Raw genomic sequence first — 22,025 nt, forward strand, 5'->3', positions numbered from 1 at the left:
CTCCGTGAGAAACGGACAATTCCTGAATCGAATTTCAACCTTGCAAGGTAAACCTAACACACACGCTTGGAACATCCAAAGATCGTTCTGAAGCAACCGTTTGCCTTTCATTCCGGGTCGTGGAGCAGGTCCACCACAAGCGACTGTAGGACCGTACGCACACCAATTGTGCAGGACATACGTCTGTAGCGCGACTACATGATCCCATATTCCTGTCTGCCTTACAGAACGTACTCCCGCACATCGGTGCGTGAGAAAAACCAAATTACGAGTGGTGGGAGGTATGTCCACTTGCCGAGCTGATTGGTTACTAGGCTTACCGCTTACCATATTTCGCGGCATGTGGCTAGTACTTTCAAACGCTTAGCCACCACTACCACACATTTCGACCTTAACACTTTTATCAAAATAGACAGGGTAACCTTTAGGTCATGATATAGCAGATGACCCTGTCCATCATCCTTATAGTGGTTGCAGAATTGTAAACAAGCAACTCCTATATCGCGCGAGTGACAAGAAATCACCCGACTTTTACCGGTCCTACTTAGTAGAGCATCTAAGCGATAAGGACTCGGGTACAATACATTGGATTTCTAAGATCTTATGCAACTAGGGTTTCATTTCAACTCCTAGACGTAATGCAAGATATATAATAAAATAATGAAATTGTAATAAATTGAAATACTGGGATATGCATCGGGGCTTGCCTTTACTAATGGGGCTGAAGTTAGGGATGTTAGTATTATTATCTTCCGAACTTGGTTCGGGGCTTCAGATAATCCTTTGATGACGTTCACTTGGTCTTCAGGAATATCCTCCGCAGACTTCTGGGAGATCTTGTAGGTACTGTTTGCAGAAGTAGTCGTATCTACATGCAATGCAGCATTACATTCAAAGTGTGCACATAAAACTATCTTACTTCACAATAAAGTTGCAATCCAACACTCATTTAACATACTCTTCATATAACAACCAGAAAGATCTGAACTAAACTTAGACAGAGTTTTAGGGGGACAACTAATTAGAATCGGCTACTTGTTGAAGATTACAACAAAGCCGATTGGAACAACAGGGGTTTAGTCGATAGAATTGGCAAAGGAGGAAGCTATTTGCACGGTATTAGGAAATCTCATGATTTCTGTTTGAAGAGAAATCGGCATGAGCAATCTCTGTATATGAGTAGAAAGGATTAGCCGATTTGGGTTCACTTGAGGTTAAATCAGCTGATATAGAGAGGAACGTTGAAAGTATAGTACTCCAAGGATAGAACAAGGAAGGATCTTGCCGTATTCGATGAGGGTGCATTAGGTTTAGCCGATTGATATGCTTTGGTCATGCCTAACAGAGGCGTGTCTACTGTGCTATCTTACTGACCTAGGGTTGTGTACTTTGGCTTGTGTAGCCAATTGATAGGTACATCGGTTTCCTAATTGATCAATGAAAGCATCGATTACTTTAGCAGAGGGGTGATTTCTAAAGCAGCTGTGTCTTAACTGAGATGTGCTTAAGTGTTATCCTAGGTAACTCGGTGTGGTTGTATCGGCTTGATTACGTCAGCACAACAATTGAGTGACGTACAGCCGATGGGGTTATCTAAGTTAGACCTGTTACAAGAACTAGGTGGGACAGAACACTAATATCAGACTAGGCTAAAGATACCACAAGTGTGGAGTTAGGCTGAAGAGTATGTGGCTGATGAGCTTGTGCTAGGAGGATATATTTAACAGATGTGCAGCCGATTGGAGTGTGGTTGAGGGTATGTGACCGATAGATATATAGCCGATTTATTAGCCGATAAATCAGTTGATAGAAGTGTGTGGACAAGGATGGGAAAACTAAGGGTTTATCGGCCATATTTGACCGATATTGAAAACAACTAGAATCGGCTTGGATCGGCCGATAGCAAGAATCCTAAGATTGTGTGTACACCTTTGATACATCGACTATGTGCAGCCGATGTTGGACAGAACAACAGAATTGTATCGGCAGTAGCCGACATTAGAAAGATAACAACCGTATCGGCTAATCAGCCAATGGTAGAAGCATACCAAAAGAAATGCATCGGCTAACAGCTGTTACACAGAAACATCATTGACTCAAATGAAACGGATGCTTATTGGCTGAGCTAATAGCCGATGCTGAAGCATAGCTGCAGAGATGTATTAGCTAAGCAGCAGATACACACGAACTAACAAGGATCTTTATACGAAAAAGACCTTAAGGAGACTGCAATCAAGACAAGGATAACGTCTTGATGGCAGGGATATGAGCATTCGTGTCAAAGGATTAACTAAATATCACACTTCTCCACTTGAGACATACATCCTATGATTTACCTTTCAGCTACAACACATGCATATCACATAAGATACAAATAAAGCATTCATTTCCTAATATTTAACCTAGACCACAAATCAAAGACTTTCAACTCAAGATCACAACATAAAACTTATAGACTTTGACCTAAGGATTCAAACAAAACTGATTTGTATTTTTATGAACTTCTTACGAAATTCATTGGAATGTAGAAGTTCACTGATTTGAAATAAAGAAGGTTCTAGAAATTTTACAAAGAACACCCTAGAACTTTCTAAATCAAAGCAATTAAGTCCCTGGTCGGGGAAAACAAAGAATAGGAAGATAACGATGATGTTCCGGCAAAGGAGTCGCCGGCATTAGGAAGATTCAGTGGATCAGGGCAAACCTTGAGGTAGCCTTGGTTGTGGAGGAGAACAGACGGAAAATGAATTCCCGTGGTGAACAGGATCGGCGATGAGAAGTGCTCGACAGTGGCGAGGTTCCGGTGTGGGAAGGACGAAGAAGCTTGCTAGGGAATTGTAGTGGGTGGAGGATAACCGGAGAGGTATTCCTCACGGTGATCCGTGGTGATGGCGGTTGGCTTTGCCATGGCGATGATGTTCCGGCATACAGGGATCGAAGAGGCTCGATGGGGATCCAGGAGCTTCCTCGAGGTGTCGTGGTCTTGCTCAGACGATCGGTGAAGGGTAAGAGCTGCTGGATGTCGTGGATTTATTGGAGAAGCCGATAGGGCCGGATTGGTTCGCTATGCTGATTCCTCCGCGAACCTCAGGGTCCTCCTGCTCATGGGCTAAGCCTCCTCTGCTCACGCGCATGTGCTGCAGAAACACATCCGGCATGTCCGCCCAGTTATTTGCAGGGCCGCCGTGCCTAGCCGCAGCCCCTGTGCGCCACTTCTGCTCGCACAAGATGTAGCTCTGCCACTCTTTCCGCCTGCTGCGACGTCATCCGGGTTGACCTACCACCGCCGCCAGTCTTGCGCTGCGCGTCGAACCCGCGCTGCGTTGTTTCCACCTCGACCGCCTCGTGCGGCTGCAGCTTCAGCGTCACCCCTTGCTTCACCTTGCCGCCGGCAACCACCACGGCACTGTCCTTGACGAGCGCATTGTTGTTGGACCTGAGCCACCGGCAAATTTGTATGTCGCCCAGCAGCTCTGGATCACCGAACGGGGTAGCGGCGTTGATCATCGTCGGCAGGTCGATCTCGGCCTCCCCCATGAGGTCGTCCTTGGACACCACGTCATGATCGAACACTTGCAGCTTCAGAGGTCCACATTGCCGTGGAACAGAGAGCTTCAGTTCTTCATTCCAGACAGAATTTAGGTTGCCTTTGATTACTGAAGTTTGGGCTTTCTGGTAGTCCTTCCAATGTTAGCTGACGCCCATTTGGGATCAGGTGCGCTGCAGTCAGCACAAATACGATTTTCACCTCTGTGCAAGAACTCCTTCAGCTTTGCCATCGTTGCTGAGGCCCCAGTGTCACCGTGTCCTCCGATTCCTTCCGCCTCCCGGTGAACGCGCGCCTCTGCTCCGGCCGCCCAGCGCCTGCTGCTGCCGCCGCTCCCGCGCGCTTCACCAGCTCTCGCGCGCCTGCGCCAGCCCGAGCGCCCGCTCCGCCCGAGCCGCCGTGCTGCGCGCCTGCGCGCCGCCTGGAGCCGCCCGCGCCGCTCGCCCGCGCCAACGCCTGCCGCGGGCCCGTGCCGCAGCCGCCCCTGCTCGAGGCCGCTCGCTCCCACGCAGTGCACGCTCGCCCGCGCAGCGCCCGCTCCGAGCCTGCGCCCGCGCCGCGCTCGGACTCGCGCCGGGCCGCAGCCTAGCTCACGCGCCCCGCGAGCCGGCCTCGCTCCAGCGCGCCGCCAGCCTCCTTGCGCGCCCCTGTGCCGAGCTGGGTGGAGATGAAAGGGTGAGAGAGAGAGGGATAGATGCCGCTGCCAGTGGAAGGAGGAAGCCAAATAGAAGAAGAACAGAGAGAGAAGAAGGGGAAATTGGATTTCCCAAGGACTTATGCGCAAATTTAGAAAACTGCAGGGACCTTTCTATAAAGTATAAATTTCACATTAATCTAAAGCCCTAATGAAGAAATGCCCAAAACGAAAGTTGGAGAGTTTTTCAAACTCTACAACATTGCTTTAGGGCGCAAGTTCAAAAACTCAAAACTTATATCTTTACACGTGAAAATTTAAACAAAGGTTGGATTTGAATTACTTTTGTCCTAAAGAGTAAAATTTTATAACGTTTGGGACCTAAATGCAAGCATTTATGACACGTCATGATGACGGGATAGACACGTCTTAATGATGGATAGACATGTCATGATGACTTACACCTTTTACACTTTAGTCCTGGGTAACTTCTAGAATTACTTTTATAAAACAACTACTTGCACAAAAGGACTTGTACTTTTATAAAATTACATAAATACCCTTATTTTCACAACTTTACCCAAATTTTTATACAATTCAACACATGCATTCTAATGCAACTTTTTGGATAAACATATATTTTTTTACAGGGGATAAAGTAAGAAAAACATGTTTGCAAAACCACCCTTCACTTATTTGAAGTTATCTCACATCCAAATACATTTTGCAAAAATAACCCTAGTTTTTCCATAATTACAAAAATACCCTTTTTACTTGCACTTTAAATTTTCAAAAGCTTCACACAAACACACACAATCTTTACACTAACAAGCACATACTTCACACTAACAAATAATATGCGTAGCTTACAGGTACTTGAGCTGTCACAGCCTTCCCCCCTAAAAAGAATCTCATCTCGAGATTCAGGACGAAAGACTCTTAATGGAAGAGAAGCAAATCATCCATCAGAAGTGGCATAAAGCAATCACACCAGAGAAACTTGAGGTTGATGATAAAAGCCGTTGGAGTATGACGAGATAAGTGTGATGAGAGCATAGATAGATTGTACATGGATGAGTTTGACGAGAGAAGAGAAAGAAAGGTGATCAAGTTCTCATAGAGCTAAGATTATGACATGAGGACGATAAATGTCGGCGACATTCATCACAAAACTTATGGATTGCAAGTGAGGATAATACGAGAGATTGATAAGTGATGTTTGAAACATTCCTGCTCAGAGTTTTTTTTACTTGAATGACTTGGATAATGTTGACTGCAAAACATGCTTATTTATACCGATGCAATCAAGGGATAGTGACAAAATGCTCCAATTCAGAGTGCAATGCTCGATATATAACCATGAACGTGATGCACTGTTGAGATATATGATTGCAATGATGGTGCAACATGAGGATGGAGGATTCCATGCACGACCGAAATGGTGCATATGATACAATGCAATTACCATGATGCAATGTTTACACCATGATGCAAGGATGATGACGCTTGCAATGTATGCATGTAAGAAATGCATAAAGTATGATGCATACCCTCATGAGTTAATGACGCACATAACTCGCACCCTGCAACCGTTCTCTCGTAACTAACACTTGGGTAGTTCTATATCCTTAAAGCGAAGATCAAGAGTTAGGACACTAGTAAGGTTGCATAAAAAGAGATTGCAGTGAGTTACGTCACATATACCTAGGCACCAGTGCGACCCTAATGGCTCAATCATGTGGCTGCAGCGCACATGAGGCCTTAGGTTCCGACACGGCATCATGGTCATGTGATTAAACACCACCACAAAAGAGGAATGACAACCCTGTAGTGCCAACAGCAACAGGATAGACTTAGGAACCCGAAGATAATCCGAAGTTGTACTGGAGACACACCCGTTAGTCAGTCTACGGATTTTCGATGACGATGCAACACCATGCACTGACCAAAGATGGTATATGTTATGATGCATGACTTTTGCCGGGAGAATGGTATTCCAAAAAGGTAACTATTGACTAAAGAGAGCGCCTCCTGAGCCCCGCCTTAGCCCCAGATGGATCACGCATGTCGCGCTGATCACGCTCGACCCAATCTCGAGTTGTTTTGACCTCCGGAGAGGTGAGAACGCCGAGCTCCGGCGAGCCCGAGCCGCGCGCCGCCGCGGGAGTCAAATTCCGGCGACCGTTCCGCCGTCCCCGCGAGCCAGCCAGTTCGGACCGGTCTGATCCAGATCGGACCGTCCGGACCTTCCGCTGTGCAGATTGGACCGTCTGAACTAGATTGGGTCTGAACCGTCCGATCTATACACGACGGTCCAGATTAGAAGATACCCCTCAGCTGTGGCAGTTTTGTTAAAGAGCCCCTGAGCTTCCTTGTAATCAACCCGCGGTCCACTGCAGTTCAATAATAATTGCAGTTTAGCCCTATTTCTTGCATCGAAGCCCCTGAGCTTTCCAGTTTTTGAACCCGCCGTCCATGCCGCCTGTTTTCACGTGCTAGCCCCTGTGTCTACCCTTTATTGACGCTTAAGGCCTCGGTTTTTGCCCAGAACCCCTGTAGTCCAGTTTTTCTCGCAAATAGGTCCCTGGATCTTGTTTTAAGCGTAGTTTTCGCGTCTTAGCTCCGTTTTAGGTGTTCTTTATGTCCACGTGATCGTTGTAACGCGTAGAATAGCTCTAGACTAGTTTTGTGTGCTGTTCTATTGTTTTGGTGTACTATTTCTTATAGTTTGCCTTTGTTTGCATGTGTGTGCACGTGTGGACCATGTATTGCTCTTACGATCGTGAGTAGACGTCGAGCCACCGGAGCAGTACCAGGAGCCTTCTTCCGAGCAGTTCGAGCAGCAGCCGGGAGAGTACGAGGAAGGCAAGTATAACATGAACCTCCTATCACTTTTTAATACAATTTCATACTGCATTTTAATACTGTATGCCTATAAGGACTTTCCTAGCCACTTTATATCCTATATATATGTCCTTTGGGTTGCATTTTGGTTAGTTGTGCTAGGTTGCTGCGCTATAACACACTTGGTCCTTTTTAATTAAATATGATTAAGGGTATATGCAACTTAATTCTGAGAGTGGCCCTCTGTGCTGTGTGCTTGAGTGGCTCACATCTACTTAAAAGATGTTTTTAATAGAAACATGGTTTAGGGGGCCAGCACGGTGCTTAGTGCTTGGTTGGCCACTCTCCACAAGGACCGGTTCATAGAGCGACAACCTGGGACAACCGCGCAACCACAAGACTGGAATGGGACGGTCTTGACTTACTAATTAGGTCGTGTTGGTTCGGGAGTAACTTACCTGCGTGGGCAAGAGGGGTGGTAAGCTTCAATGGTCCCTGCTCCTCCGGCTTGGTCTGTGCTGTGTGTCTTGTACCCCCGGAGGTGGGCCCCATCGTTGCTGATCCAGAATCCTTAGCGGTTACACCCTACCAACGTGATCCTTTGTAATGGTCTCGTAGTATGCTTGCTAGCCATCTCACCTAAGGAAGTGTGATGAACAACTAGCGTAGCTCACGACTTGTGGGTAAAGTTGTGCAACCTCTCGAGAGTGTAAAACTGATATATCAGCTGTGCTCACAGTCATGAGAGGCCCAGATCCTCCGTCTGATTAGTGGGGTTATCAACCTTTGATTAGGGAGATTCCCCGGGTGGTTGTGGTTTGGATGGTTCTCAGTAGTTCTTAATTAATACTGATTAATTTCTTATGCAATTGGGTTATGGTAATTCATCCACTTGTAGTAATTAGCTTTAATAAAATTTGCTAAGACTAAAAGCTAATGCAGTTGAGTCAGCTAGCCTAGAGCCTCATAGTCTGTGTTATACTTGTTGAGTACTAGTTTGTACTCACACTTGCCTCTCTACTCTTTTGTTCTATTTCGGATATCTTCGACTGCTGCTCAGTGCCCGGCAACGTGGAGGACTACGTCAGCGCCTTCGACGACTTCTAGGCGTTTGTCTCCCAGTTGACGTCCCTGTGGCGCCCAGCTCTTCATGTATTCATTTACGCTTCCACATTTCCTTGAACTGATTCTTGATTCCGTTGTAATGAAGATATTCATTTTATAATTTATACGCTTTTATTCGTGACATGTGTTGTGATATCTTGATAATCTGTTGTATATATGCGTGACTTGATCCTGGCGCATATATGATTGCTCGATTTATGTTCCTATAAATCGGGTGTGACAGATTGGTATCAGAGCCGTGTCGACTGTAGGATGAAGCCTAGATAGAACTGGTCGAGTTTAGGATTTCCTTTCGCTTGCTCTGCTTCCGCAAAACCCAAACATTCATCTTTGCTTCTATTCCTTGAGTCTCAAGTCCTTGATTTGCTATCTCTCCTGTCTTTTCTGAGAAATAGCTTGAGTTTCCGTAGATGTTGGCCCGAGTCGCCTAATTTTGTAAATTATAAGTTTGATTGTCCCGATGAAAATACGTTAGAACGAGTGTGTTAGTCGAGAGGTGTGATAAACTCGACTAAGTTGTGAACATTGAATGGTTGTTATTGTGCAAATGTATGATTTGGATCTTTGGTTGATTGCATAGTTTGGTAGTTAAATTTGTTCATGCAAATCGACCCTAACCCAACTTGAACTAAATAATAAAAATTGAGTTAGAACGTTGGGGGTAAAACCTATATTCTTTTCTTTCTGTCATATCCTTCCGAAGTTTTATTTCCGCAGCTGCACGATATCTTTCTCATAAACTTCATTTGTTGCAATCAGATGGTGAACACCAGGCGCACCGGTTCCGATTCTGACCCGCAGGAGCAGAACAACCAGGGTACCGGTCAGCCGTTACCGATGCCTCCACCACTGACCCCGGAGCAGTTCTTCCAGCTCCAGATGCAGATGATGGCGACCCTGAACAATACCGTTCAGGCTCTGCAGCATATCCACGCCCAGCCCCCACCTCCACCGCCACCTCAGCCCCGTGATCGGCGTGCGGATTTCCTGAGAGGTCACCCTCCGACCTTCTCTCACGCCACGGACCCACTCCAGGCGGACGACTGGCTTCGTTCGGTGGAGCGCCAGTTGGTTGTTGCACAGTGCGACGACTGGGAGAGGGTTCTGTACGCAGCAGGGCAGCTGCGAGGCTCCGCTCTCGACTGGTGGGAGTCCTACCCGGCTCAGGACCGCGACTCTCTCACCTGGGTCCAGTTCCGTGAGCGCTTCAGGAACCATCATATCCCTGAGGGCATAATGAAGATGAAGCAGAAGGAGTTCCGTGCTCTTATGCAGGTAAATTTGAATGGAATCCCCTGCAGTTTCTTTTGAGCTTCGATCTATCCTTGATCTCTTTCGTGAGCCTGACCCATTGAGCGATTTCTATCCTTGTTATCTGTGTTGTCATTTTAGGGATCTATGATGGTGACGGAGTACCGTGACCGTTTCCTTCAGCTTGCCCGCTACGCCCCTGCTGACGTCGCTCGTGATAGCGATAAGCAGGAGTATTTCAAGGAGAGACTGGATGATCACATCCAGTATGTGCTGCTGAACCACCGCTTCGACAACTTCAACCAGCTGGTTGATGCGGCCCTCAACACCGAGCGTAAGCGCCGGGAGATTGAGGATAAGAAGAGGAAGATCGCTCCATCCTCTTCGGGCAGCAACACTCGTCCCCGCTATCAGTCTCCACCACAGCAGCAGCAGAGGCCGCCCCAGCAGTACCAGCAGCGGCAGCAGTTTCCGCCTCGTCCTCAGCAGCAGCAGCAGGCGGGACAGGGTCAGAGGCTTCCAGCGCCTCCGGCTCCACCAGCTCAGAGGCAGGGAGTGCCCACTCCCCCTGTTGGGCAGCAGGCCGCTGCATTTCCACGAGTGTGCTTCCACTGCGGCGAGCCGGGGCACTACGCCAACGTCTGCCCTCGGAAGGCGTAGGCAGGACAGCAGGGGCGTGCAGCTCAGCCCAAGGCCCCAGCTCAGGGCAGGGTGAACCACGTGATGGCCGAGTCAGCGGCCGAGGCTCCTAACGTGGTTATTGGTACGTTCATGGTTAATAGCCATCCCGCTACAGTGCTTTTTGATACTGGAGCTACACATTCTTTCATCACCCAGTCTTTTGTTGAGCATCATGGTATTCCTACTAGCACGTTAAAGAGGTGCATGTTAGTATCTTCACCGGGAGGGCAGTTGAGGTCTCATGTCTTCTGTCCCAGAGTCAGTGTGGCCATAAGAGGGGTAGATTTCAGTGCAAATCTGATGGTGCTAGACTCCAAGGGTATTGATGTGATCCTCGGGATGGAAACTCTTGCTAAGTGGGGAGTCCGGATAGATTGTACTCAGAGGACTGTTCTTCTGTCAGCACCGGATGGTCAGGAGGTCACTGTTGGAGCTACAGAGCCTTCTGGATTCCTTCATCAGATGGAGGTTAGACCCACGGATGGTATTCGCATGGTGTCTGAATTCCCGGATGTCTTCCCGGACGATTTGCCAGGTATGCCGCCTGATCGCGACGTTGAGTTTTCCATTGATCTCTTGCCTGGCACAGCTCCTATTGCTAAGAGGCCCTATCATATGGCACCTGTTGAGCATGAGGAGGTTAAGAAGACTGTCGACGAGTTGCTAGCTAAGGGTTATATCCATCGCAGTTTCTCTCCTTGGGCTGTTCCTGTATTGCTTGTAGAAAAGAAGGATGGCGCGAAGAGAATGTGCGTCGATTATCGGGATCTGAATGCAGTCACCATCAAGAACAAGCATCCATTGCCTCGCATTGAGGATCTCTTTGATCAGCTTCAGGGTGCTTGTGTGTTCTCGAAGATTGATCTGTGTTCGGGTTACCATCAGCTGAAGATTCGTTCTTAGGATATCCCGAAGACGGCATTCACCTGCAAGTATGGGCTATACGAGTATACGGTCATGTCCTTTGGCTTGACTAATGCTCCGGCTTTCTTCACGCATCTGATGAACAAGGTTTTCATGGATTATCTGGACACCTTTGTGGTGATATTCATTGATGATATCCTGATATATTCCAAGTCAGAAGCAGAGCATGAGAAGCATCTGAGGCTTGTGTTGCAGAGGCTCAGAGAGCACAAGCTGTATGCCAAGCTCAGCAAGTGCGAGTTCTGGATTGATGAGGTTCCATTCCTCGGTCATGTTATCTCCAAGGGAGGTATTGTTGTGGACCCCGGAAAGGTGAAGGATGTGCTTGACTGGGTTGTTCCGCAGACAGTGAAGGAAGTCCGCTCTTTTCTGGGCTTAGCAGGTTATTATCGGAGGTTCATTGAGAATTTCTCCAAGAGTGCAAAGCCTTTGACTTCCTTGCTGGAGAAGGGTGTGGATTTCACTTGGACTAATGAGCGTCAGAAGGCTTTCGAGGAGCTGAAGAAGAGGTTGACTACGGCGCCAGTCCTTACTCTGCTAGACCAGAGCAAGAGGTTCACAGTGTATTGTGATGCTTCGAGGGATGGTCTTGGTTGCGTCCTGATGCAGGAAGGCAGAGTGATAGCTTATGCTTCGCGGCAATTGCGCCGGCACGAGCTAAATTATCCCACTCATGATCTGGAGTTAGCCGCAGTTGTGCATGCTCTGAAGATATGGAGGCATTACTTGTTTGGGCAGAGGTGTGATATTTACACCGATCACAAGAGCCTCAAGTATATTTTCACGCAGAGTGAGCTGAACATGCGGCAGAGAAGATGGCTAGAGTTGGTCAAGGATTATGACCTCGAGATTCACTATCATCCGGGCAAGGCTAGTGTTGTAGCAGATGCTCTGAGCAGGAAGAGCTATGTTAACATGGCCGTGGCTTTTCGGATGTCTCAGGAGTTATGCGAGGAGTTTGAGCAGTTGAGCCTGGGTTTATTGCATCACACCTCGAGTGCATCATTCGAGGCAGAACCCACTCTAGAGGCAGAGATCCGGCAGCATCAGAAGGAAGATCAGAAGCTGCAGGAGATCCGTGACCTGATCAAGATTGGCAAAGCACCTCATTTTAGGGAGGATGATCAGGGTACCTTGTGGTACAAGGGTCGCATATGTGTGCCGGATGTGAATGACCTCAGAAAGTTGATTCTGAGTGAGGCTCATGATACAGCATATTCCATTCATCCGGGCAGCACTAAAATGTATTACGACCTGAAGGAACGATTCTGGTGGTATGGAATGAAGCGTTCCGTTGCGGAGTACGTGGCCATCTGTGACACTTGTCAGCGTGTCAAGGCAGAGCATCAGAGACCAGCAGGTCTATTGCAGCCATTGAAGATTCCAGAGTGGAAATGGGAGGAGATCACCATGGACTTCATTGTTGGCTTGCCTCGTACTCAGAAGGGGTACAACTCCATATGGGTAGTAGTGGACCGGTTGACGAAAGTTGCTCACTTCATTCCGGTGAACACTACTTACTCCGGTGCTAGACTCGCAGAGTTGTACATCTCCAGGATTGTTTGTCTGCATGGAGTCCCGAAGAAGATCATATCTGACCGAGGATCTCAGTTCACTTCACGGTTCTGGGAGCAGTTAAATGATTCGTTGGATACGAAGCTGCATTTCAGTACTGCTTATCATCCTCAGACAGATGGGCAGACAGAAAGGACCAACCAAGTGTTGGAGGATATGCTTCGAGCCTGCGCTATTCAGTATGGTACCAGCTGGGATAAATGCCTGCCGTATGCAGAGTTTTCGTATAACAACAGCTATCAGGCCAGTCTGAAGAAATCCCCTTTCGAGGCCTTGTACGGTCGAAAGTGCAGGACTCCATTGTATTGGGATCAGATTGGTGAGAGGCAGGTGTTTGGTCCAGATATTGTTGAAGAGGCAGAACAGTTGGTACAGCAGGTGCGAGAAAATCTGAGGGTCGCTCGGACTCGTCAGAAGAGCTATGCGGATGTTCGTCGCCGAGATCTGACCTTTGCAGTGGGTGATCATGTGTATCTGAAGGTCTCACCGATGAGGGGAATTCGCAGGTTTAATGTGAGAGGGAAGCTAGCCCCTCGATACATCGGTCCGTTCAAGGTGCTGGAACAGAAAGGTGAGGTGGCATATCGTTTGGAGTTACCTCCCAGTCTCTTAGGAGTGCATGATGTGTTTCATGTGTCTCAGCTGAAGAAGTGCTTGAGAGTGCTAGAAGAGCAAGCACCATTGGAAGGGTTGGAAGTACAGGAGGATCTGACCTACACCGAGCATCCAGTGAAGATTTTGGAGAAATCTGAGAGAGTTACCAGAAACAAGAAGATCAAGATGTGTCGTGTCCAATGGAGTTATCACACAGAGGATGAGGCTACCTGGGAGCGAGAAGATGAGCTGAGGAAGACATATCCCAATCTCTTTGCTAGCTAGCCTATCTGAATCTCGGGACGAGATTCCTGTAAGGGGGGTAGGTTTGTAACACCCTAAGGTAAAATTTCGAGATTTATAATGAATTTAATTGGGCTCCAGTAATTGTTCCAAGGGTTTATTTTGCCTAGCTTGCATTTATTTATTATTTAATTCACAAAGAATTAAAATTTATTTAGGGTTCAATATGTTTGTGCATTCATGCTGGTGCATAAGTTTTATTTGGTTGAGTGCATAGGAGTTGAATTCAAATTTGAGTTGAATTCAAATAGAATCGAGTTGTTTGAAAAAGAAACAAAAGGGAGGAAACAGGAAAGTAGGTCAGTCATTCCTTCTGTTCTCAGTCATTCCCTCAGCCTGACCCCACCTGTCGGCCCCTTCTCTCTCCCCTTTCTTCTCCGGCGCAACTCCTTCCCGAGATCCCCGGCGAGCCACTCTCTCTGGGCCCGCACGCCAAGGCAGCGCCGCCGCCCTACAAAAGGAACTTCCTGAGCCCCCAGAACCCTAACCCCAGCCCTGCAACCCCGAAGATCTCCAGCACCGCCGCCCCCTTCTTTCCCCGCTCCGGTCGCCTCGGTCTCCCTGTGGTCCGGCCGCTCCACCGCGCCCCAGGCCACCACATCACCCGCAGTAGCTCCGCCTCGCCGCCAGGAAGCTTCCCGAAGTTTCTGCCCTCGACCCTGAGCTCTAGCCGTGCCGGAATTGAACCCGAAGCCGCCGCCGGTGAGGCGCTCCGCCCTCGTAATTCCTCGCCGTCGGTGATTCCCGGACCTCCCTGACCCCCGTAACACCTTCGCAGGAGCCCCACGCGTCGACCCGTGGAGCCTAGGAGTCCGGAGAGCCCCTGCAGCAGCTTCCTCCGCGAGCGCCGCCCGCCTCTGCCGCACGGCCATCATCGACGACCATCCTCTGTCGTGTCTCCGGTCCCCACGACGCCTCGGTGAGCAGCACATCATCCCCCTGGTCGTGTTGCGCTAGATCCCGTAGCATTTAGGCCTCCGCAGTGACCAGAACACTGCACGCCGGCGGTGCGCCACCGTGCAGACCCACCCCGCCGTCGCACTCACAGCTAGAGCGCCTCCTGAGCCCCGCCTTAGCCTCAGATGGATCACGCATGTCGCGCTGATCACGCCCGACCCGATCTCGAGTTGTTTTGACCTCCGGAGCGGCGAGAACGCCGAGCTCCGGTGAGCCCGAGCCGCGCGCCGCCGCGGGAGTCAAATTCCAGCGACCGTTCTGCCGTCCCCGCGAGCCAGCCAGTTCGGACCGGTCTGATCCAGATCGGACCGTCCGGACCTTCCGCTGTGCAGATTGGACCGTCCGAACTAGATTTGGTCCGAACCGTCCGATCTATACACGACGGTCCAGATTAGAAGATACCCCTCAGCTGTGGCAGTTTTGTTAAAGAGCCCCTGAGCTTCCTTGGAATCAACCCGCGGTCCACTGCAGTTCAATAATAATTGCAGTTTAGCCCTATTTCTTGCACCGAAGCCCCTGAGCTTTCCAGTTTTTGAACCCGCCGTCCATGCCGCATGTTTTCACGTGCTAGCCCCTGTGTCTACCCTTTATTTACGCTTAAGGCCTCGGTTTTTGCCCAGAACCCCTGTAGTCCAGTTTTTCTCGCAAATAGGTCCCTGGATCTTGTTTTAAACGTAGTTTTCACGTCTTAGCTCCGTTTTAGGTGTTCTTTATGTCCACGCGATCGTTGTAACGCGTAGAATAGCTCTAGACTAGTTTTGTGTGCTGTTCTATTGTTTTGGTGTACTGTTTCTTATAGTTTGCCTTTGTTTGCATGTGTGTGCACGTGTGGACCATGTATTGCTCTTACGATCGTGAGTAGACGTCAAGCCACCGGAGCAGTACCAGGAGCCTTCTTCCGAGCAGTTCGAGCAGCAGCCGGGAGAGTACGAGGAAGGCAAGTATAACATGAACCTCCTATCACTTTTTAATACAATTTCATACTGCATTTTAATACTGTATGCCTATAAGGACTTTCCTAGCCACTTTATATCCTATATATATGTCCTTTGGGTTGCATTTTGGTTAGTTGTGCTATGTTGCTACGCTATAACACACTTGGTCCTTTTTAATTAAATATGATTAAGGGTATATGCAACTTAATTCTGAGAGTGGCCCTCTGTGCTGTGTGCTTGAGTGGCTCACGTCTCCTTAAAAGATGTTTTTAATAGAAACATGGTTTAGGGGGCCAGCACGGTGCTTAGTGCTTGGTTGGCCACTCTCCATAAGGACCGGTTCATAGAGCGACAACCTGGGACAACCGCGCAACCACAAGACTGGAATGGGACGGTCTTGACTTACTAATTAGGTCGTGTTGGTTCGGGAGTAACTTACCTGCGTGGGCAAGAGGGGTGGTAAGCTTCAATGGTCCCTGCTCCTCCGGCTTGGTCTGTGCTGTGTGTCTTGTACCCCCGGAGGTGGGCCCCATCGTTGCTGATCCAGAATCCTTAGCGGTTACACCCTACCAACGTGATCCTTTGTAACGGTCTCGTAGTGTGCTTGCTAGCCATCTCACCTAAGGAAGTGTGATGAACAACTAGCGTAGCTCACGACTTGTGGGTAAAGTTGTGCAACCTCTCGAGAGTGTAAAACTGATATATCAGCTGTGCTCACAGTCATGAGCGGCCCAGATCCTCCGTCTGATTAGTGGGGTTATCAACCTTTGATTAGGGAGATTCCCCGGGTGGTTGTGGTTTGGATGGTTCTCAGTAGTTCTTAATTAATACTGATTAATTTCTTATGCAATTGGGTTATGGTAATTCATCCACTTGTAGTAATTAGCTTTAATAAAATTTGCTAAGACTAAAAGCTAATGCAGTTGAGTCAGCTAGCCTAGAGCCTCATAGTCTGTGTTATACTTGTTGAGTACTAGTTTGTACTCACACTTGCCTCTCTACTCTTCTGTTCTATTTCGGATATCTTCGACTGCTGCTCAGTGCCCGGCAACGTGGAGGACTACGTCAGCGGCTTCGACGACTTCTAGGCGTTTGTCTCCCAGTTGACGTCCCCGTGGCGCCCAGCTCTTCATGTATTCATTTACGCTTCTGCATTTCCTTGAACTGATTCTTGATTCCGTTGTAATGAAGATATTCATTTTATAATTTATACGCTTTTATTCATGACATGTGTTGTGATATCTTGATAATCTATTGTATATATGCGTGACTTGATGCTGGCGCATATATGATTGCTCGATTTATGTTCTTATAAATCGGGTGTGACACCCCGCCTTTCCACGCTGCCCTGCCATCTGCCGTGCCGCTCTCCGCCACCGCTTATCGTCGTCGCAGCCCGACCGGCGTTGTGGGTCTACGGCCGGCTGTGCACTTCTCTCTCCCTCTCTACCGCACTGCGCCTCCCTATAAAGCCCAACCGAAGCCTCTCTCGCTCCCCTTCCCTCCCTTCTTCTCCACGAGCGTCAAGCTGAGCCGTCAAGCCATCCGCCGGAATTCCTCGCCGTTTCTGCTTGCCCCTCAATCTACCCTCACCGAGCCTTACTCTCTCAGCCAGAATCGAGGAAATACCGTGCCGCCATTGCCGCCGGTGAAACCCGAGCCGCCTCACCGTCGATGTTCCGCCCCACCTCCTGTCGAACCAGGTATGGGAATAGCATCCCCACGACTCCACGATGCTCATGCGCGCTCCATCCCTCCATGTTCGCCAGCCCCTCGTCCGGAACACAGACGCGCCGTCACGGCCGCCGCCATTCCTCGCTGTTGACCTTGCTCCGCCGCTTCCCTTTGTGCCCACCACCCACCGGCATGTGCACCCCGTCCTGTAGGTCGTGTAGGACCAGTTTCCCCTCGGCCAAACCCTCGCCGCCGGCGAGAACACACCGGTCAGGTGCCACGGCCGCCGTCTCGACCCGGCAAGGACCCAATTGTAATCTAAGTTTAAATTTTGTGCAAAGCAAGTTTGAAAGGATTTAAATTTATTCAAACATGTTCCTAAACTTTTCATGCTTAGATATTTTTACCATTGGTTAATAAATTGATAGTTAATCCCTAATTAATTTTCCAAGAATTTAGAACACTGTTTACCTAAGATTTGAAACTAAACCTAACATTTACACTAAATTTAAATACCCTAGTTTTTATTTTCAGAAAATTTTGAAAATTCATAGTAAGCCTATCCACTAGGAATAAGCTTACCCATAAAAAAATCCAGGATCAGAACCAATAATCAAACTTGTTAATCTAATTCAATTAATTCAACTAATTAAGGTAATTGGATTAAAGAGCCAATAATAAGTTTATATCTAGACCTCTTGCTTTATGAATTTATGTGTACCAATCTATTGAATTGAAACTTCATCGTGAAATAAAATCCTTAACTCAAGAACCATCTCATTAAAATTATTGCATATCATGTAGAGTCAACGACACTCGACGATGGAGATTACGAGCTAGTCTTGGAACAAGATCAAGGGTTTTCTGAAGATCCGGTAAACGTCGTCGAGACTATAACTGTAGCCCTGAACCAAAGTTCGGAAGTTTCTGACACCACTGACTCTAGCCCCGCTCCAGAAGGCAAGCCCCGGTGCATAACCCAATATTTCAATTTACTATAATTTTATGCTTATATATTATATCTTTCATTAAGTCTAGAAATTGAAATGGAACCCTAGATGCATTGATACTAGGAATCTATGTATTGTGCCTGAGTCCTTATCGGATAGATGCTGTGCTAATGGGACAGGTAGAAGTCGGGTGATTTCCTGTCACTCGTGCGATATAGGAGTTGAATGATTACTATCTTGCAATCACTATAAGCATCATGGATGGGGTCATGTGCAGTATCATGACTCAAAAGGTTACCCCGTCTGTGTTGATAAAAGTTGATAAGGTCGCAGTGTGTGGTAGTGGTGGCTAAGCGTTTGGAAGTACTAGCCACATGCCGCGAAATATGGTAAAGCGGTAAGCCTAGTAACCAATCGGCCCGAGGAGTGGACATACCTCCCACCACTCGTAATTTGGTTTTTCTCACGCACCCACATGCGGGAGTACGTTTCGTGTAGCGGACAGGAGTACGGTCATGTAGTCGCGCTACAGACGTATGTCCTGCATAATTTGTGTGCGTACGGTCCTACAGTCGCTTGTGGTGGCCCTGTTCCATGAGTCGGAATGAAAGGCAAACGGTTGCTTCGGAACGATCTTTGGATGTTCCAAGCGTGTGAGTTAGGTTTACCCTTGCAAGGTTGAAATTCGATTCAGGAATCGTCCATTTCTCGCGGAGATTGAGATTGCTTATTCCTTCTGCCACATAGAGTAATATCAGTAACGATTGCTGGAATAATCTTGATGAATGTTAATCTCTACCTTGCTTGTCTAGAATAGGTGCTTACCTAGAATGGTTAATAAGACTAGAATCTGTAAGCTAAAACATGAAAGTAGATCATACTCTTTGTTGCTTTTCAGCTGAAATTAAACCCAGAACCATTGCAAGCCTTCATGAGTCTAGTTACATGGCTAAGTATACCATGAAGCGGTTAAGCCTTGCTGAGTATTAGTATACTCAGTCTTGCTAGTGAATTTTTCCGTTTGGCTGGTCCGTGGAGTGGGATCCGTCCCCGGCTGGCAGTGACCCTCCTGAATGACTCCATACTTCGGGCTGAGTGTGGTGTTCACCTCCGCGACGAGTATAGTCGCGTGTTAATTTTGCTTCCACTGTGAACCTAGATGAGCTGTTTAGCTTGTCGTTTGAACAATGTTTGTATAAGTTTACTCAAGTCTGAACATTTTGTAATAATGTGTAATAACCTATGATTTAAAAGTTGATGAGTTGTGTGCAATTGTAAACTCGCCTTCGTGCGAGGTAAACCTGCTTCGATCCTGTTGAACCGTGGTTGCATCGGGCGGAGACCCGACAGACCAATGATTTGTTCCGTTTGAAGTGTGTTAAGTTAGTATCGGCTGTATAGCGATGACTAAGCACACTTGAGCCGGAATAATTCAGGCAGTTCTGCCACACTGTGTTGAAAGGCCGATTAGGAAAATGGATGTTTGCATTGTCAGAGTTCGATATCCGATATCAACCCGCGAAGGCGGTCAAAGGGCAAGCATTAGCAGATCTTATTGCCGAGAGGGTCAATTCCAATATAGCAGCGCTTTCTGTACGAGCTTGGGCTATGTACTTCGATGGGTCAGTTTGTGGAGATGGATGTGGCATAGGTATCCTGCTGGTATCACCTCGGGGGGCAGCGTATTCTTTTTCAATCAGATTGTCTACTACTTGCACCAATAATCTTGTAGAATATGAGGTGGTACATAAAGGTATGGAGTTGCTTCTTGAGGCCGGAGCTGAAGCGGTAGAAGTTTTTGGGGATTCGAAATTGGTGATCTCTCAACTCACAGAGGAATACAGGTGTGAAAGTGAACTACTCTTTCCGTTGTGGGTGCAATGTCAAGAACTGATAGCCCAATTCAGGTACATAAATTTCTATTGGATACCTAGGGCTAGGAATTTGGAGGCCAATGATTTGGCACAACTGGCTTCAGGGTACAAAGCCGACGGATCTAATCATCAGGTGCACCTACTGCACCAGGGGGATTGGAGAGCTGATATCTTCAATTACTTGAAGGATTCGGCTCGAGGGGCACCCAAGAGGATACGTTATAAAGCCATGAGATATGTCTTGATAGGTGACGACATGTTCTACAGGACTTTGGAAGGGTTGTTGCTTAAATGCCTGGGGCCGGTTGAGTCCAATCGGCTCTTACATGAAGTCCATGAAGGAACCTGCGGGACTCATCAATCGGCTCACAAAATGAAGTGGCTGATTAGGCGGTCAGGGTACTATTGGCCCACCATGCTTGAGGATCGTTTTAAATATTATAAAGGATGCCAAGCATGTTAGAGGTTCGGGAAGATTCAGATGGTACCAGCGTCAGTGATGAACCCCATTATTAAACCATGGCCATTCAGAGGCTGGGGCATGGACATGATCGGCAAAATTAATCCTCCATCCAGCAAAGGCCACCAGTTCATTTTGGCCATCACGGGTTACTTCACCAAGTGGGTAGAAGCAGTTCCTATGAAATCGGTGGCATCCAGAGACGTTATTCAGTTTGTCAAGGAACATGTCGTTCATAGATTCAGGATCCGTCAGACCATTACAATAGATGGAAGCTCGGTCTTTATTTCAGAGGAATTCAAGAAGTTTGCTGCCGACATGGGCATCAAGTTGATCAGGTCGTCTCCATATTATGCCCAGGCAAATGGGCAAGCTGAAGCGTCCAATCAGAGCCTCATCAAGTTGATTAAGAGGAAGATTGATGAGTACCCTAGACGTTGGCATGAGGTCTTATCAGAGGCATTGTGGGCATACCGTATATCTTGTCATGGGGCGACGAAAACTTCTCCTTATCACTTAGTCTATGGGCAGGAGGCTGTGTTACCATGGGAAATTATGGCTGGATCGAGGCGCGTAGAGTTCCAGAATGATTTAACAGCTGAAGAATATGCTACTCTGATGAATGACAATGTTGAGGACCTCACGGAGCTTAGGCTTTGGTCACTTGAGAAGATCAAGAAAAATAAGGCCAAAGTAGCCCGCGCGTATAATAAGAAGGTCAAGCCGAAGGAATTCCAAGTAGGAGATCTGGTTTGGGAAGTAGTACTACCATTGGGAACTAAGGACGCAGTGTATGGCAAGTGGTCCCCAAACTGGCATGGGCCGTATAGGGTTGATCAAGTTCTACCTAGGAATGCACATAAGCTTGAAGAATTGGATAGTGTCAAGTTTCCGGTGGCAGTCAACGGTCAACATCTCAAGAGATACTTCCCAAGCATGTGGGCCGATGAGCAGTAAAGCCGATGTCATGCATCAGGCTATAAGCCGATGTGACCGATGGGCCTGAATAAGGTAGCGTCGGAGTTGTGCGGAAGGGTGCAAACCAACAGAGCTCGATGGCCCGGGTCTGCGAAACCGGTGACATGTGGCAAAATATGAATGAAGAAAGGAGGCCGATGCGTATGGTTGGCCCACACGTTAAAGAAAAGCATTTCGTAAGTTGTCAAAATAGCCGATGTGAGATCATCGACTCTAGAGTTTTTTGAAGTAATCAACATAATGGGATCATCGAACAGCCGATGTGTGACCATCGACTTTAGAGTTAAAATGTACGCACACAAAGTTTATCTGTTAAAGAAACATGCTTTCTGAAGGAACTCATCAATGGCAGCAATGGCGTCGAGACGGACACGATCAACTTCAGCGATCACTGCTTCGTCCTCCTCGTCCATTTCCGGCATCACCTGTTTGCTCAGAGCACTCAGCTCGGCCAGATCTACCTTCAGTTAAGTGGTCAGGGCTTCTGCTTCCTGTTTGGAGCTGGCAATAAGGTCTTTTTCTTCTTGGATGCACCGCTTGGTGGCCCGGACTTTGGCCTCAAGATCCTCTAGATCCTTCTCCAGAAGAAGAAGCCGTTGGGCGGAAATAGATGTGTCAGCCTTGGCGTCTAGAGCAGCTTTCTTCTTGTTGACCGACTGACACCACTCGGCAATATTGGTTCTCAAGGGGGATTGAGAGCGACGGGTCTCAATCCTATG

At 47.9% G+C, this 22,025-nt stretch overlaps 1 protein-coding gene across 1 annotated transcript; it reads right to left on the bottom strand.

Annotated features, from left to right (window-relative positions):
• Positions 1-3,189: 3,189 nt before the first annotated feature.
• Positions 3,190-21,719, bottom strand: LOC112890451 (ADP-ribosylation factor GTPase-activating protein AGD12-like). Its single transcript, XM_025957342.1, has 2 exons — positions 21,633-21,719; positions 3,190-3,672 (listed from the first exon to the last, which is right to left on the bottom strand). Exons 1-2 carry the CDS (start codon positions 21,717-21,719, stop codon positions 3,190-3,192), a joined length of 570 nt encoding a protein of 189 aa, XP_025813127.1.
• Between the last annotated feature and the right edge of the window lie 306 nt (positions 21,720-22,025).

The sequence above is a fragment of the Panicum hallii genome, chromosome 4, assembly GCF_002211085.1.
Source record: "Panicum hallii strain FIL2 chromosome 4, PHallii_v3.1, whole genome shotgun sequence".
NCBI classification, from domain to species: domain Eukaryota; kingdom Viridiplantae; phylum Streptophyta; class Magnoliopsida; order Poales; family Poaceae; genus Panicum; species Panicum hallii.

Bases quoted from the DNA above. Each gene is read 5' to 3' on its own strand.
- LOC112890451 (XM_025957342.1), bottom strand. From the start codon at position 21,719: ATGGACGAGGAGGACGAAGCAGTGATCGCTGAAGTTGATCGTGTCCGT. The intron at 3,673-21,632 runs GCATGTTTCTTT...AAGGACTACCAG, and splicing joins TTGATGAGTTCCTTCAGAAA to AAAGCCCAAACTTCAGTAAT.